The sequence below is a fragment of the Malaclemys terrapin genome, chromosome 1 (assembly GCF_027887155.1).
Source record: "Malaclemys terrapin pileata isolate rMalTer1 chromosome 1, rMalTer1.hap1, whole genome shotgun sequence".
NCBI classification, from domain to species: Eukaryota; Metazoa; Chordata; order Testudines; family Emydidae; genus Malaclemys; species Malaclemys terrapin.
In genome coordinates, this window is record NC_071505.1 from 126,206,366 (window position 1) to 126,223,880 (window position 17,515).

General features: G+C 37.2%; 1 protein-coding gene across 4 annotated transcripts in view; it reads left to right on the top strand.

Annotated features, from left to right (window-relative positions):
* The window catches only part of ATXN10 (ataxin 10), a 177,765-nt gene that overhangs the window by 94,360 nt on the left and 65,890 nt on the right, over positions 1-17,515 (top strand). For all 4 annotated transcript variants that reach the window (XR_008445974.1, XR_008445973.1, XR_008445975.1 and 1 more), the window contains exons 7-9: positions 3,502-3,667; positions 8,861-8,969; positions 10,945-11,114. Coding sequence is in view for 1 of the 4 variants with exons in the window: in XM_054038347.1 (XP_053894322.1) it covers positions 3,502-3,667; positions 8,861-8,969; positions 10,945-11,114 (445 nt within the window). In the remaining 3 variants the exon portion in view is untranslated. The remainder of the gene's footprint in view (positions 1-3,501; positions 3,668-8,860; positions 8,970-10,944; positions 11,115-17,515) is intronic.

Here is a 17,515-nt window from a genome sequence, read left to right on the forward strand (position 1 = left end):
CTTTTAAAGATCTCTGGGTCCTACACATGCTTGTTACAACATGTGGTGTACCTCATCTATGCAACTAAGAACTATGTGGATGAAACAAGACAATCACTACACACTCGAATGAATTCACCCAAAAACACTTTATCACCTATGGACCAATACTTTTCACAAAACAATCACTTAGTATCTGACCTCTTAGTCCTTGCCATCAAAGGAAACCTCCACAATACTTTCAAAAGATGTGACTGGGAACTTAAATTCATATCTTTGTTAGATACTAAAAATCATGAACTCAATAAAGACACTAGGTTTATGGCCCAGTGACCATTCTTTGTCCTATGACTGCAGAAGTGTTAACTGCCCATTTCACCTTGAATTATTTCTGGCAATGTGTGTTAACTCCTTATGCTTAATCTGTTCCACCCTTGTATTTAGCTGTGATGCTTTGAATACTTTTCCCAGACCTGAAGAACAGCTCTGTGTAAGCTTGAAAGCTTCTTTTACCAGCAGAATTTGATCCAATAAAAGATATTACCTCACCCATGTTGGCTCACCTTCTCTCGATATTTTCTATATCAAATATGCTCAGTTTACTTTCATAGAACTCTACAATGCTATTTTTTCAGAATGTCTTTCAGAGTAGAATTGACATCCATTTGAAAAAATGACCAGATTTTAGACTGAGGAGGTTACTGAGTTTAATACCCTCAAGCATATGCATGTCTAAGGAGTCAAGTCATTCATAGATTTTTATAGACAGAGGGAACTATTACGATCTGACCACCTGCATAACACATACTATTGAATGTTCACCCAGAATAGAACCTAGTAATAGCTATGTTTCAGATTTAACACTGGTGGTTGCTCTCACTTTCAATGCTATCATTCATTTACAAACTCTAGAAAGCAGCACGGTGTTACATTGATTGTTGTGAACTCTTTATGGTAGTGGTTGCATGATGTCCTTGCCAGTAAGGCGAAATCAGGAAGAACTAGGTTCAATTTGTATTGGAAAAAGTTCAAATTATGTTCATGGCATAGAAACAGAAGTTAGATAAAAAACATAAAGTACTCTTTCTGGAAGGTTACAATGATAACGTGTACTAATCACAACAAGCAAGAGTCAAAGCAAGCTGCTCCATGAGACAAAGGCACAGTCACTCCACCCTGTTTTAGGTTGGCCTTCTCCAGAATGACTCTGATTGCACACTTCTACACACAATCCCCTGGCCTTCAAGCAAGATCAGGAACCACTCTCTGTGCTCCACCCTGTTCTTAAATGGATAGCTTACAATTCCAACACAGTCCTCAATATATCACAGCTAGGGTGACCAGATAGCAACTGTGAAAAAATGGAATGGTGTAGAGGGTAATAGGCGCCTATAAAAGAAAAAGTCCCAAAAAAGCCCCTTTGAAAACGGGACATCTGGTCACCCTTATCACAGCTGAGAAAAGAGCCACAAGAATAATTCCAGGTCTGGAAAACCTGTCTTGCAGTGAGAGACTTAAGAAGCTCAGTCTATTTAGCTTATCTAAGAGAAGTTCAGAAGTGTCACTTGATTACTCTTCTAAGTACCTACATGAGAAGACTTCTAATAGTAGACATTGCCTTAATCTACCAGACAAAGACATCATAAACTCCAGTGGTTAGAAGTTGAAGGTAGACAAATTCAAACTGGATATAAGTTGTGTGTTTTAAACGGTGAAGGTAATTAACCACTGGAACAATTTAACAAGTTATGTGGTGGATTATCCATCACTCAAAATCTTTGTAAATTCAGGTTGGTTGTCTTTCTAAAAGCTATGTTCAAGTTCAACCCAAGTTTATGGACTTGAAGCAAAAATTACTTGGTGAAATTCTACAGTATGGATTATGCAGGTGGTCAGATAGTAATAGTTCCCTCTGTCCATAAAATCTGTGAATGACTTGACTCCTTAGACATGCATATGCTTGAGGGGCATTAACCCAGCTAAACTCAGTCTAAAATTTGGTCATTTTTTTCAATGGGTGATGGTAAAATGCTTTTAGCATGGTTGCCCCAGAAAATGGAAATTGACCAATTATTCACACACATTTGGGGACATTGGGCAAATGACTTCTGGTAGTTTGTGGATGGGGAAGTGTGGTGGGAATGTGTTCCCCTACCTTATCCTTAAATGGTACACCTATCCTGTGATGGGGCCTCATCAGATTTATAGTGAAATCTATGAAGTGATCCGTATCTGACAACCTCCTATCTTGTGACCACCCCAGCTTATCCCCAATGTATTGAGTACAGTTCCCTACCACATTCAGTCCCTTGAATGGTTGCTTAAAACAGGCTTCACTGTATTAGTGAGATATTGAGATTAACTCAGGAAGAACTGCCTGCCTTTTACCTTGGTCAGTTGTTTTTTCAGGGTTAATAGAGTTGTGACCATTCTTTTCCACAGGAAAAAAAAATCTCTTTTCCCCCTCATTGTGACAACTCACTTGGCAAATTAAACTGTGTGGAGTAGTTCAAATGCAAATTTAATTTTGATTTTAAATGTCAGTCCTCACATCTGAATTGCAAATATTTTAGTCAAAGGAAACTCTGAGCTTGCCCTTGAATGTGCTCAATAAAGAAAACTCTTTCAAGATGAGAGAATGACAGTAGAACCTTGCTAATCCACACTCTCTTCTCAGCAGAGGTTTAATCAGGAGTGCTGCAGTGAGGTGTCATATTATGAACACTTGTTTATTCCTTTTTGCGTGTAAAGTTTGCTTTGTGAATTGATATATCAGAAATAAAACTAAACTATAATTATCAGAGTAAATGACCAAAGTACATTTTGCAATAAACAGTCTTCTTATTGTTCCCTTACGTGCTAGTTCAGATAATTCCATAATTTTCAATGGGAGTTTTAATGATTAATGTGGACTGGAGAGTTTCTACAATCTATCTCTTGGCAATTATATTACAGTTATATAGACAAAGATATATTTTTTCATTGATTTATTGAGCCCCTTCCCCCCTCAACACACACGCTTATTTGTAGTTTTCCATCAGGAAGGAGGGAATTAGTAGAAGATTATATACACAAAATAAAGTGTAAATGAAGGGGCAGGCACACTTAAAGGGATGCTGGCAAGTAGTTTAGGTTGTGTATATGTGTGTATTCTGTTAAAAGTAACTTTAAAGGGAGATTTTAATATTCTTCTCTTCACCCTCCCTATTCATTATGTAGCATTGTCAGGCACAAAAGTAGAAAATGAACAGGCTATTTTTAAAAAAGTCAATTTGACTAGACCTTTCTGGCTAGGCTGTCTCAGTTGAACGGTGTGCAAAAATTATTCAGAACGTGTGGTGAAAGTTAATTGCTGTCTAAAGCTCCTTTGCATTTTGAAAACCAGACATCATGATAGTACCACAGGTGAATTTTTTTAATAGACACAGTTTTTAACTACGTTCATTTAATCTATTGTTAGCCTTGGCTTTTTGTAAATTTAGTTAACAAGTTTACCTACTCATTTATTCATTTTAATTTCAGGATTACTTTGTTAGAACTGATAATGGCCAAAATAAGTGAGAAAAATTCAGTGACCAGTGAGGAAATGGCAGTGCTCTTGAAAGATGCTGAATTTCTTGCAAGCCTTTTCCAGGAGAAATGTCATGATGTGCTCAAATTAACTTCTGCTGCAAATACGGAAGATGAGGTAAGACTTCAGGAACACTATGTTAGAATCTGAAGTTGCTAACGTGGGTTGGTTCATGTACATAAAATCACAATGATCTCTTGCCTATATACTCAAACTTCCTTTGGATAGTAAAGCAGCTGAAGAGATCACAGGAATCTCTTGAAGCTTTTCGGTTTTCTTAAAATCTCAATTTGTTGCTGTACAGTGAGCGTTGCCTCTACCAAGAAATGGGGTGGAATTCCTTAGAAGACTTTTCACTCCTACATGATGTTGACTAAGAATTCGGTGCTTGCAGAGGATAGTTCTGTACTTGACATCACAGGAAGTGGTGGTGGAAAACTTAGTTATTTTCGGTCATTTTTTGTTTGAGTTGGATGTCTTGACTTATTCTAGTTTTACCAAGGGCTATTCCTATTTATTTAATTTTTTAATTGTGAATTTTATTTTAGTCAAATAGTCTTACTTCTATAGGGACCTTGGAAGCCAAGTTAAATTTGCTGAACAAAAATAGCATTTCTGACTAGTTTTTCATTGGTTTGAAACAAAAATAGATGGAGCTGTAACCTTATCCTGTTTTTTGACAAAAATGGCTCAACTAGATAACAAATTACATATATTTAAGATATGTAAAGTATCAAATGCAGCCATTTAAAAACATCTTATAAGTAGTGAATTTTTAAAATGCAGTTGGCTAATTATAAATACGATCTCTTTCATATTGTGATTTAGAGTTTAGCTTTTGGGTGTCTTTTTATTTCCTCTTTGTGCTGAGGAGGGAGGAGTGTCCAAGATGGTCTCTTCTGCCTTGTCATGCCCCATGGTGTAGGCTAAGGAGGCCTTTGCCATCTTCAGGTAGACTACTCTGCTAATCTAGCTTTTCCTGCATTCGTTTCTGGGGAATTTCGCTTTCACCTTTCCATCCCATTGTATACAAGTATGATGGCACAGCTCTAATCCCGTCTCCAGTACAGTACAGACAGCAATTACCCCCATGGCTGTAAAAACCCCTGACAATCATAGGTAATTAATATAAAATGCACCTATCACAGGGAGAACCAATACCTCCTCTGTCTTACACTTTCTCACCCTATGTTGCTCATGGAATGTCAATTGGTATTGCCCTCAGATCTGGGTCTCTCTGACCTTCAGCTAGCTTTTAATGCTTTTTTTAATACAAACACCTGAAAAACCCTTTACCTTGTGAAGCTTGGAAAAAATGTGTTTTCCAAGCCTACATTTAGCAAAACATTTTGTAACTACTGCTGCTTTCTTGAGTTCTCATGTATATGACATCCCATGATACAATTATCTTTAACTCACTGACTTCAGTTACTTCTACTCACAAAAGAGGAAAAAGCATGTTTAAAAAGACTTAAAAAGAAATTACGCACTTTTTTTTTTTTTTACAAGTCATAACCAGTTTCTTTCCAGCAGGAGGAGCACCATACTATGTCAAAAATGTTGGTTTCCAATATAATAGTGTAGTTGGAAGAAAGAAGTATCTTGTAATTAAAACAATGCTAATACAAACTAATTTATTTAAAAAACATCTTTAAGAACAAGCTTCTGTGATGAATCTATTTTGAAATGCAAATGAAAAAAAATCATGTCTTTGTACATTACTATTAAACTATATTGTAGCTGTCTGAAACTTGTGTTAGGATATTTACAAGTGTACAAGAACTCAAAATATACTAAGCATATTGTGTTATATGTGGGAAACCTGCTTTTATAATGCTCTCAGAAATCTCTCTGTGAGAAAGTGGTAGTTGAGTGGATAGCAAAACTGGGAATGGGGGAGAGAGAGCCTACAGTCTATCCATGGAGAATAGTCTTTCTAGCCTATCCCAGGAGAATTTATGAAGTTAGACTAAAAAGGTCTTTTAGAGAAGTGAAAGAACTTGACTACTACCAGAAAAGATGGCAACTTGAAATTAAATTAAAGGGAAGCATACTGAGAGATTTCCATCAACTTTTTATCCTATTCAGTAACTTCCAAGTAGTCTGTGTTTTCAATTCTTAAAAAAATATGCTTGGTTTTTACAGTAAAAAGATCTCTGTTTAGCTTTAAGGTGAGGTAGACCAGCATTCTCAATGCTGTCATCGTAGGTTGCCCTATCTAGCACAAATTTAAGTCCTTCTTGGATGTAAACACAAAAGTCATTTTCAGTATTTTTTTTAATCCCATTATCATTGATCATTTACTGCCCTGGAATTGGAGTTGCAAATAAGTGAATAAAAGAAGAGGATTGGCAAGAATAGCTGAAAAATAGTCTCTACACAGAAGGGAAAAATCCTGATAAATCCATGAATTACTGTGCCTTGTCGTTTACTAAGAATAACCAATAGAAATTCAGTAGTCTCGGTATTTTTGTCAGTTCTCCAAATATTTCAATTTTTGCCTAAGGGTTGTATTATTTTACAAGTAATGGGATAGTGCCTGCAAAGAATCGAATTTAGTATTTTTCTTTAGACACTATCTTCTGCAGACAACGTACGTTCTATCCCAAGCCAATCAGAAGTTGATATTATGCAGCTGCTTCATAGCGAACATTAAAATTATTTTATTTTGTTTATAAGCCTGTTCTTTAGCATTTTCACACTCCACCAGACCCGAAAAAATACCAATTTCCCTCAAATTTGCATGCCTTATTTTGTTCCTGGCTAGAGAGGATTTTTTTCTGTGTTGGGAAGTTTATTCAAATTCAGAAAATAAGTTAATGTTTTTTAACAATCTTTTCCTGTTTCAATTTTTTAAAATATTCCCAATTCATTTTGGCTAGTCAGATCTCCAAAATGAGTTGTACTACAAACTTTTTGTTTTGTTTTGGTCTTATAGAGGAGTATCTAGGATGTTTTTTGTTTTGTTTTGTTTTTTTGGGGGGAGGGGTTACTAAGTTATATAAAGTGTTCTTTCTACATGTAAACAGAACAAAGATTAAAATATATCTTGTATAAAAATGACATGTTCCTCCTATCAGGCCTTGCTGTAGCAATTGTTCACCTGAGCCAGAGGATGAAATGGTGCATGGTAGGTGACATGCAGAGCTGCGGGATTCTGGGAAGAGATATGTGGGAGACAATGAACCAGGAAAGATATGTTTCAAAAGTGCTAATTTCCAAACACCTCTTACTGGTCTCAATAAGAACTGTTGGGAATTTGGCAGTTTTGAAGATCAGGCTACTTTTTTTTGATACCTAAATAGGTTCCTAAATCCATAACTGTAGGTTCCTTTTTTTTTTTTTTTTTAATCTTTTACCCATCAGATAAACACCTCCTTCAGCCCCCCAAAAGGCAAAATGAAGATGTGGATGTGTGGTGTATAGTAGGTGGGGTAATAGGGAGACACCTGCCAACCATTGAAACCATCTGAAAAGTTTTGCTTTATGTATACTTATACACCAACAGCTCAGATGTCAGCCATACAAAACTGTACCAACAATCTTTGCCGACAAAATATGCCTGAAAAAAGTGGCTTAGAATAAGTGTTGTCACAGCTCTCACTAGAGTTGCTTGAGCAACACATTATGTATGTTTGTGTGTAATATAATATATTTGCACATACAATTGTCTTTAAAAGTTCTGTGCCAATAATACTATTTACAGATATCTGTAGATATTTGTTTGCCCTTCAGTACATAAGCTTTTATTATGACTACAATTTATACATACATTAGCTGAGAGTTTTTCAGTAAAACTGCTGTCTCAGTACAAAATGGGAATGTGGGATGAAAACGTTACAAATACTGTCTCTGTCATTGAAATACATTTCACTAAACCACATAATTATTCAATGCGATTGGGTTTGTGCTGGTGAAAGCAATGTATACAATAGTTTAGGGCTACATTGTGTCTTGGACTACATGCCAATGAAAGGAAGCAATGGGAGATAATTTCCCTTCCATTCCAGCGTGGGCTAACTGGATCGTGAATCTGGCAGGTAGACAAGCAGGTGCTATGTGCCTGTTGACCTGTTGAACAGGTGAGCAGGGAGGAGTGGGGAATGGACATAGACCTGGATCTGCCAGCACCATCAAGGTAGCATAGAGAGACCAGGTGGGGAAGGTAAAATCTTTTATTGGACCAACTTCTCTTTGTGAAAGAGACAAGCTTTTGAGCTTACACAGAGCTGTGTTAACTGGAAAGCTGCTCTCTCTCACCCAAGTTGTTCCAATAAAAGATATTCCCTCACCCACCTGGTTTCTCTAGTATCCTGTGACTAACACAACTTCGGCAACACTGCAAGCAAGGTAGCATAGAGGCTGTCATAATTTGCTACTGGTATAGGCCAGCAGCAAATTACGGGGTAAGAGGGAAGCAAGGAAGGAATTGTAACTCAGAGATGTCTGTCATAGTGTCTCCAAGCGGCTGCTTCTGGAGTGTTTGTAGCTTATGCATTGTCCTTTACACAGGGCTATGTATAAAGTCACAGTTTTGTCCTTAGGCATTGCATGCCGCACTGAATATTTTTTTTTTTTTGCTTTTCTGAGTGATGATTTTGTAATTCTGAGTGCCATACGATCCACCTAGCTAGTGAGAGTCTACACCAAGAAATAGTTTTCTGGTTGAATAAATAATATGCAAATAAGACTGTCTTTTCTACCTAACCAAAATACTGCATTTATAATCCCAAATGCCTGTTTACCCAAGAATAATGTAAATTTTCGCAGCCAAAGTTCATTCAACCACAGAATTATGCAGGATTCTTGTGGATAACAAATTGATGTCTTGCAGGCAGTGTTTGTGTCTTTAAAGTGGGACACTCGCACTGGGTAAACTCAAAGAAAAAACATTTATACAGAAGTGATTTTCTCAACCTGTAATTTTCTGTATTTCTGCTGTTGGAAAATACTGTGTTTTTAATAAAAACTTTATCCCTTACGGCTCTATTTTGCTTTCTCTGTGATTTTTCATGGAAGTTGTAACACTGTGTTTGACAATAGTTTGTAAAGAGGAAATGATTATAATTTAATATATTAATTATTATGGTTATTTGGAAGAAGCCCTTGTTTGTTCATATATATTTATAATGAAAATATAATCTTTAACAATTTTCAGGGGAAACAATGGAAAACTAGTAAATGGACATGGTGTCATATGTTGCTGATAGCTCACGCTTTTCAGTAGACCTTCTGATCTTAGATTCATGTTTATGAACAATAATACATTTTATGTGTTCATGATTTCAGAAATGTTGCCTTTCTTCACAGGAAGCAATAGTTACAATTCGGCTTCTTGATGTTCTTTGTGAAATGACATCGAACAATGAACAACTGGAACATCTGCAAACTTGTCCTGGTTTGCTTGAGACAGCTGTGGGTGAGTTAATAAATGCTATTGCTTTCCAACTACTGGTTCAAAACTGTATTCTGCACTGTATATGAAAATGATTTTTTTCACAACTGGTGGTAATTATGATTGACCTTTTAATAAAATAAATAAATAAAAAGCAGTGAATTACTAATCTACATTTTCAAATGTTTGATTCGTCTCTGGAAGTTCTGTTGCTCTACTTGCTCAGAGTGCAGTTAGCTCTGTTTGCCCAGCAGAGCCTTTATCTGTCTCTCAACAGTCCTATTTGTATGGGATGAGTTTGTGAAGGACGACGGCTTCATTTTCTTCCACTGTCTGATTGTGTGTTTAACGAGTTCCTCCAAACATAAAAATAGGACTTTCCCATCTGTCACTTATTGTATTCTTTATTTTGACTTCCAGGTACTGAATAAAAGTTCTCATTAATCAAATTGATACTTCAAAGTTCAGTTTAAAACAAGCCTCCCCATAAAAGTAAAGATTTTTACACAATAAAAAGAAGCCAGGCCAGTGAGGAGAGACCCTCGCCTCAGGCAAAAGGGAGAAAGTGGTGTGCAAGTGATGACTTCTACCCCCAAAACTCTTCACTTTAGCTGAGTCTGATGTTGCTGCACGCAGCCTTCAACACAGCTCATAAAGGTCTGATGTCAGTTTAAGGAAATCATTCATTCAGCGTATTAATTTGAACTTGTAGACTGATACTACTCAGCTTATATACATTGATATTCTAAATGTCCTTTGGGAAGAGGATTGCTAGTGTGCTCTGCTCCTACACTTACCTATAGCTAACCTTTCTGATTAAATTCAAATACATAATTTACTACTTCCATTAAGTAAGGGCACTTAAATGCACTTACATCTATGTATGTCTTGAAGAATCACAAAATATCCACTTGTACTTCCTTAACAAATGCTTAACTATTTCAGCACAGAAGGAGAATTACAAGGAGTTGGAGATCAATATAGCACTTTCACCAGTTAATATGCCAATACTTGTTTCGCTAGCAGCTTTGTCTGATTTTTCTGCGCAGTTATCTCCAGACTAATTAAACACAGCTGCAGACTAGAACATTGCAACCATGTGTGATCCGTTATAGTTCTCAGGCACTGCTAGCCAATAGGACTACCGCAATGGATTCTGTTCTCCAATTTGTTTCTTAGCCTAAGAATAAAAATGTTAACTTGACAGTTAAGTGTTTTTTGTTAGCAGCAGTTTGAGGCAAAACCTCAATGTTTCAGAGAAGTCTCTGCTTTGAAAGAATTGAAAACCGAGCACTACAAAGGGATAGCATCAATAAGAGTGTCCGAATCATCAGCCACTAATGGCTCTGATACCTGTGTGGAAAATTGGACTCATCCTTATGAGACTGTGTCTGAACTACAAAATCAAATAAGTGTGAGAAGCTTCAGGGCTGTCTTAACCTAACCCTAGCACAAAAATAAACAAACAAAATTGGCAAACTGATGTTCTTCCAACATTCTTGAAAAATCTAGAATTATATAGAAATGTTAAGTATCAGAGGGGTAGCCATGTTAGTCTGGATCTGTAAAAAGCAACAAAGTTCTGTGGCACCTTTGAGACTAACAGATGTATTGGAGCATAAGCTTTCGTGAGGTTGAGGTTCTTCATGAGGTTGCTCCAATACATCTGTTAGTCTTAAAGGTGCCATGAGGTTTCTTCTATCAACCTCATGAAGAAACTTGAAGCAGTATACAAAAACCTGTAGGAGAACACTTATCTCCAGACTGATTCTTGCCAGCTTATTTATACCTGCCCTCGGAAATTTCCATTACATGCATCCGACGAAGTGGGCATTCACCCACGAAAGCTTACGCTCCAATACATCTGTTAGTCTTAAAGGTCCCACAGAACTCTCCGTTGCTTTTTATAGAAATGTTAGTGTTTTGAAAATTGCTATCAAAAGCAGTGATGTTCCCAATATGGTAATGTATTAAAATGTCTGTTTGCTTCCTTATGTAGATACTTTGCGGCTAACTCACCTGGCTGGGAAACAGACTGCAAATATCTTCACTGCCACACATTCTATGACAGGAGAGGGAGAAATTTCACATCCAGCTGTGGGTTTTAAATCACACCTCATTCGATTGATTGGAAATTTGTGTTACAAGAATAAGGAAAACCAAGACAAGGTAGGATTGTTTCCATGTAGTCTCTTGCATGATCAGCTACACTCACTTGTGTGATTTATGACTAAATAATATAGTTAATCTACAGTAGAGGTTAAAATTAGTATTAGGAGGGCAGAAGCAGAAATGTTGCTGGACTGCTTCAGAATTATGAAAGAAACCCACATCACATAATTACCATAACTGGCTTTATTTTGTGTGTGTGTTTAACATGTTTTACTTCAATTTTATCCTCGTGCTTTCTGTCCATCTCTCTCTCTCAAAGCCAATGTTTAGTTCTTCCTGCCCCTTTCACATCTGACTACAGTTCTTAAAAAACTTCTGGAAGTTAAAACCCAGCTGATGTTTAAAAAACAAACAAAAATCCAGTTTAGTTGGCCTCTCTATTCTCTCTCTCTCTCTCTCTCTCTCCCTCCCTCCCCCCCAAAAAACTTTCTTCCATTTTTGAGATGCAGGTAAGTCTACAAACCTCCTCATATTGAATCCTCTGACTCTGTTGAGGAGCCAGTCCCATATAGGGAAAATTAGCTTTTCTTTATGGAGTGAGAACAATGAAAAGAAAGTGAGGGGACAGCTGCCTACTTTTAGTCATTAAATCCTTTCCTGAGTGTTGCATAAGATGTGATTTTCATCCAGATGTGAACCTGCTTTTCTTGCTGCAGGCAAGTAGGCCTTCTATGAAAAATATTGTAATGTTTAACTGCATTATGTTGTAAACCTTTCCAGAATTGGACAGATTGCACCATAAGGTAAATTAATCAAAGGGCTCCTAACACATCATAATCCTCCACAACACACGTTTCAAGATATCTGGGTCCTTCACATGCCTATCGCAACACAGGAGATGTGGAGATGTGTTGAAAAGTGTGTTATGGGGAATACTGATCATCCTAACAGTGGAGATATGTCTGCAAGTTTTGCATGTATTATGGAAGGGGCTGGTGCTGCTTTAAGTTGGTGTGTGTTCGTTTATGGAGAGCTTGCTTCTGATGACACATCTTCTGATGACGAGCTTGGTGTCATGGTAGCCTTCCCTCTGGCTCATGAGGGCTAGAGGTGACTGTTTCTTAGGGTCAGTCAGACAGTTTGTTTGAGCAAATTCAGGATTATTTCCTTTATTTCAATATTGTCTTAGATAAAGTTAAAGGGTTTAACAATTTCCAGAAAAGTAATAAATGGGATAGAAAATAAAAAGCATGGGATAATGGCTAGCTCAAAGGACTAGTAAAGAAATATAGAGCATTTTATGTCCATCTCAAATCAGGCCTATGTCAGCAGAGCCCATAACTATTATCTGACCACTTATGAGCGTTCCATGTGAGATGAGCTAATCTAATTCCACATTGCCAAGTAGAGTCTGTCTACTGTTACTTGGGCTGTTTGTATCTGGTCCTCCACTTCTTATTTTGTGGTCACAGCCTCAGGTTCTGCCACCTGTGGAGAAGGATTTCTTTTCCAGTATAGTTTTTTCATTGGAACAGTGTGTTGTAATGCTGTTTGGATGGAGGTAATATCAAGGCAACAGTACCCGGAACAACTAAATATCAAAGGCAGTTTCCTTGGGAATGCTTGTACTTCCATTGCCAGTTTGAGGAGACATACACGCACTAGCTCTCATTGGTAAATGGTAGTTTGTCTTATCCATGTGTATGGCCAGTGCAGTTGCACTGCCCCAGGAACAAGGCTGAGTGGATTGTGACTCAAGTCAGAATCTACCTCCCCATTTCCTCTTGCTCTATGGGAGACAGACCCTTCACCAGCACCTATACCTGGCACGGACTACATCTCCCAGTGTGCTGTTGCAGCTCTGCTGCCTGGTGCATTGGGGGCAGAGCTGAAGCAATGCCCATCTACACAGACTGAGAGGGAGGTGGGTAATGACTCTGCAGAAACTGCTTCCTTCACCCATCCGCTCACCTGCTATGCAAGTAGCTAGGTCAAGGGATTAAAGAGGTGATTTATATTGGCAATGGTGGAAAATTTTGGGACAATACTTCTGAGTGGAAAAATTAATTATTGCTGTTACTTTGATGCATCTGCATCTTGTATTAAACCTGTAGTTTAGTTTTCAGAAAAATTATTTTTATCCCTCCATTGTGGAAAGAAGTATGGTGTTAGCCCTGTGGTATCATTCTGATGGAAACCTTCTGGGGCTTGTTCTTAGGAATGTATTGTTTACATCTCTTCGTCTTCATAGTTTTTTTTTGCTATTGTGATAAGTTCTTAAGACACAGAAAAAGCAGAGATTTAAGTTGTAAAATGAGATGTGATTATTAAAGCAGGTTGTTGGCAGGCTAGCCACCCTAATTATATTTTTTCTGAAGCTGCATAGGTGAAGTGTTGTAAGAAAAAAGTCTCGACCAAATTTGCAGTTCAGGGCACTAAAAATATGGCTGTGCAGGATATCCCTGAATGTGAGTGTTGACTTATATAACATGTCTGATATAAATCCAAATGTTTTTACTCAGTGCTGGTAGAGCTTGAGCAGCAACAGACATATGCAAAGTTCAAACCTGTGCAAGGAGTGAAAACTCCTTTTTACCTAAATAGTCTGGTGGGGCTCACCGCCCTCTTAGCCCCTGCTGCAGGGAGGGGAAGCAGTCAAACTGCCGCATCTAGGACACCAGGGGGCAGGCTGAGCCCTGTGGGCCACTTGTCTCCACCCCTGGGACAGGCATGGAACTTTCTCCGGAGGGGAACCTGCCAAGAGCCACCTTCAAACACCTTGGGTGTTTTTGTGGAAGGGGGGGAAGGGAGGAGTTGTGTTTTTTGCTTTGTCTCTCACAGAATGAGACTGAGTGTCCCTTACTTGAGAGGTTGTGAGGAAAGAAGGGGAGTGCTTGGGTAGAGCAAGGACTGTAAGCGATGTTTGACAGGCAGGTTGGACATGCGGGCGGCGAGTCTGTTCTGCAAAGAGAAAACTGAGTATAAACGATTTATTCTGTATCTGTTGATTTTGTCTTTTTTAAGATTATACAGTCTTTGGGGCAGCAGCTATCCTCTGTGATTATACAGTGCCTAACACAATGGAGCCCCCAGCCCTTCACCCCAACCGCCTGTTCAGTAGAAAGTTGGCTTTTTGTTTCACTCCAGCTGTCTGCATAGTAGCACAGAAGAGAACTGCCAAGTTCAGCTGTTGCATATAGCTAGAAAATTCTCTGTGTCCTGAGTTGGAACTTTCTTGACAAAAGAATATGATGCTAAGGAAAGTTACTCTCTAGAAACTAAAGTCTTCTGTTCAGCAAAGGAACAAGTACATCATGGATAGCAACTATTTATCTTCATCAACATTACCCTGTCCATTTTCAGGGACATCATCTAAAGAGTGTCACGGTAGTTCATTTTCCATCTCCCATTAATTCTTTCTTCTCTATTAAGAGTGCAGTTTTTTGTGGTGTGAACACCATTGTTTTCTCTTTTTCTTTGCTAAAATATATTCATTTTGAAAGGGGGAATCCGTATCTCAAATGGAATTTTTGTTTGGGCATTCCAAAAAGCCGTTGACAATTAGTATAAGCAGTATGTCAATATTGAAACAAGTCAAAAATGTTTCTCATTTTTCAGTAAAAATTTTCTGACCCGCTCTAATCAATATGCAGCTTTTAACTAATAAAACAAAACATTAATTACAAATGTGAATTTAAGAAGATGCCTTAGAAGTAGATGATGTTAACATAACTTCCTTCCCTCTGCAGAGTACATGGCCAGTAGTCATTATTGCTGGGGTTCTTATGCTTTTTGTAGACACATGGAAATAACCATAAGAATTGTATAAAAGGAGAGTGGTCAGTAAACTTCAGACCCTGACTGTATTCTTAGGTACTTGGCTCTACTGCGATGCAGGCAGGCAATGAGATTTCTTGGGCAGGAAAATGGTTTGACTCAAAACAATTTTATTCTTTAGGCAAGGGAAAAAAAGTCTTGATTACCAAAAGCATTAGACATCAATGCCAGGCACATGCCTACCTGAATGGGATTGCTCTAATTTTGCAAATAACTCTCTCCATAGAAAGCAATCAATACTTTTTTTTTTTTTCTTTCAGAGGAAAGATTACTTAAGGAATGTAGGTTCTGAGTTTTGAGATGCATATCATTTTACAGTTATAGCTGACAATAGTGCTTCCCTAAATTTAACTTCTCCATTGATTCAGAGTAGAGGAAGAGTCGTCTTGTGTGGATAGAAAATATATTTCAGGTGCATCTTTTGTAAGGTGTAAACTTACAAACAAAATTTAAAAAAATAAAATGTCTGTTTTGTCTAATAAATTAGTTAAATTTTTTTTATAACGTTGTTGGCTTTTGAGAAGTCTGGCTGATATGAAGGCTGCTCAACCTGAAAATATGAGCAAGATCTGACTTGTTTAGAATTCCTCTTTTTTGTAATGTAATCCCATTTTTTTAAATGTCAAAATTCATAAATCAAGCTGTCATCATTAGACTCCTTTACTTACTGTTCCTGTAACAGTCAAATAAATTAAATTCCTAAGTAGAAGATACATACCTCCTTGCTTAGTTTTTTAATTATAGGTTATAATTTTTTACTCTCAAGTATTCTGAGGTATCAGAAATAACTCTTAGTTGGGTTAACTGCATCTTTCTCTCAACAGTTTATATTATGTAAAAGAGGCAGTGTTTGCATTCTGTATTGTGTGTTGTTCAGTTCATTTAACTGACTACACACTTGGGCTAGGCCATCCAATTGTCTGTAAAGGTGTTAAAATGACATAAATTTAATTATATATGACATTATTAGAGAGAGAGAGAAATCAACATTATTTTATTGATGTTTCTGAAGGAAAAAATGATACTGTGATGGATATTGAAATCCCTGTTAAAATTACCCACATATCACTACACCATCACAGAATTGTTAGTGCTACTACTTTTTCACATCATGGTATTTCATTCTTATGGCCTGACTGTCGGAAGTGCAAAATTCTTACTGAAGTTGGACAAACCATTTACTTTGAGTAGATCTATTATTAAAGTAGCCTATTTTAAGCTTCTAATATAGTATGTATAATAGATACAGAGGGTTTCTTGTACCTTTTTTTAAACACATTTGTTTAAATTCTTTCTCAGTATTGCTGCTTGCTGGTGGCAGGATCACCATATGTGGAAGAATGTGTGCCTTTTTTGATCACATACTCTCCACCAAAGATCTTAGCTTGTACTAGAAATTCTTTTTTACTGGTGTCAGATACCACTCACATACTGTTTTTGTATAGATTTTCCACTATTGCAACAGAGAGGATTTCATTATAGTTTTCCATATCGTTTTCCTTAGTTTTAACCTCAGTATGAACTTTAGTTTCCTCTTCTCTTTTGCCCAATCAACATCCCAGGTACTATTTTCTTAAAGTTACATCAGACTTTACAATGAGCTGATCTTATAATGTTGTGCATTTTGCATAGAATCCTTTTGGAAATAGTTTTCTTTTCCTCTCCATTTACAGATGCTTAAATGTTTATTATAGTTGCGTATGAGCTACAGCAGTGGTTCTCAACCAGGGGTATGTAGAGGTCTTCCAAGGGGTACCTCAACTCATCTAGATATTTGCCTCGTTTTACAATAAGCTAGCCAAGTCAGTACAAACTATAATTTCATACAGACAATGACTTGTGTATATACTGCTCTATATACTATACACGGAAATGCAAGTACAAGATTTATATTCCAGTTGACCTATTTTTTATAATTATATGGTAAAAATGAGAAAGGAAGCAATTTTCCAGTAATAGTGTGCTGTGACACTTTTTTGTATTTTTATGTCTGCTTTTGTAAGCAAATAGTTTTAATGTGAGGTGAAATTTGGGGGCAGGCAAGACAAATCAGACTCCTGAAAGAGTTACAGAATTCTGGAAAGGTTAAAGGCCTCTGAGCTTACAGTGTCAGTCACTTTTGTATCTCTGTTTTCTTGGCTTGGTATAGTAGTTTTGGCCCTCTTGAGTTATTAAAGTTTCTAGGTTTGTATTTTATGAGGAACCTAAAGTAAAAATAATTGAGAATTTCTGTTTTATCAAACTTCAGGGCTTGACCACCACTTTTTGTGAATAAAATCCCAAAATAACCATTTATTTAAGAACATGTTATGGAAAACAAGCCAAAATATTATTGAAACAATTTTGTTTGCAGAGTAATGCAACATGATCATATGTGGTGAATCCACTTTATTGTATTAACTGCGTGTTGTAGAGTGCACAGGTTCATTGTGAAGAGTAAGGGAAAGAGACCAGTTAGGATGGTAGTTTCTTGGGGAAAACATGTTCTTTATCATGTTACTGATCAACAAGTTTTAAATCACTGAACATATGCAATAAGCACAGGTATTAATTGTAACAATCCCACCTCCCACTGGAATCTCTGAAAATTCCAGTCTGCCTGAATATTGCTAAAGGAGTCT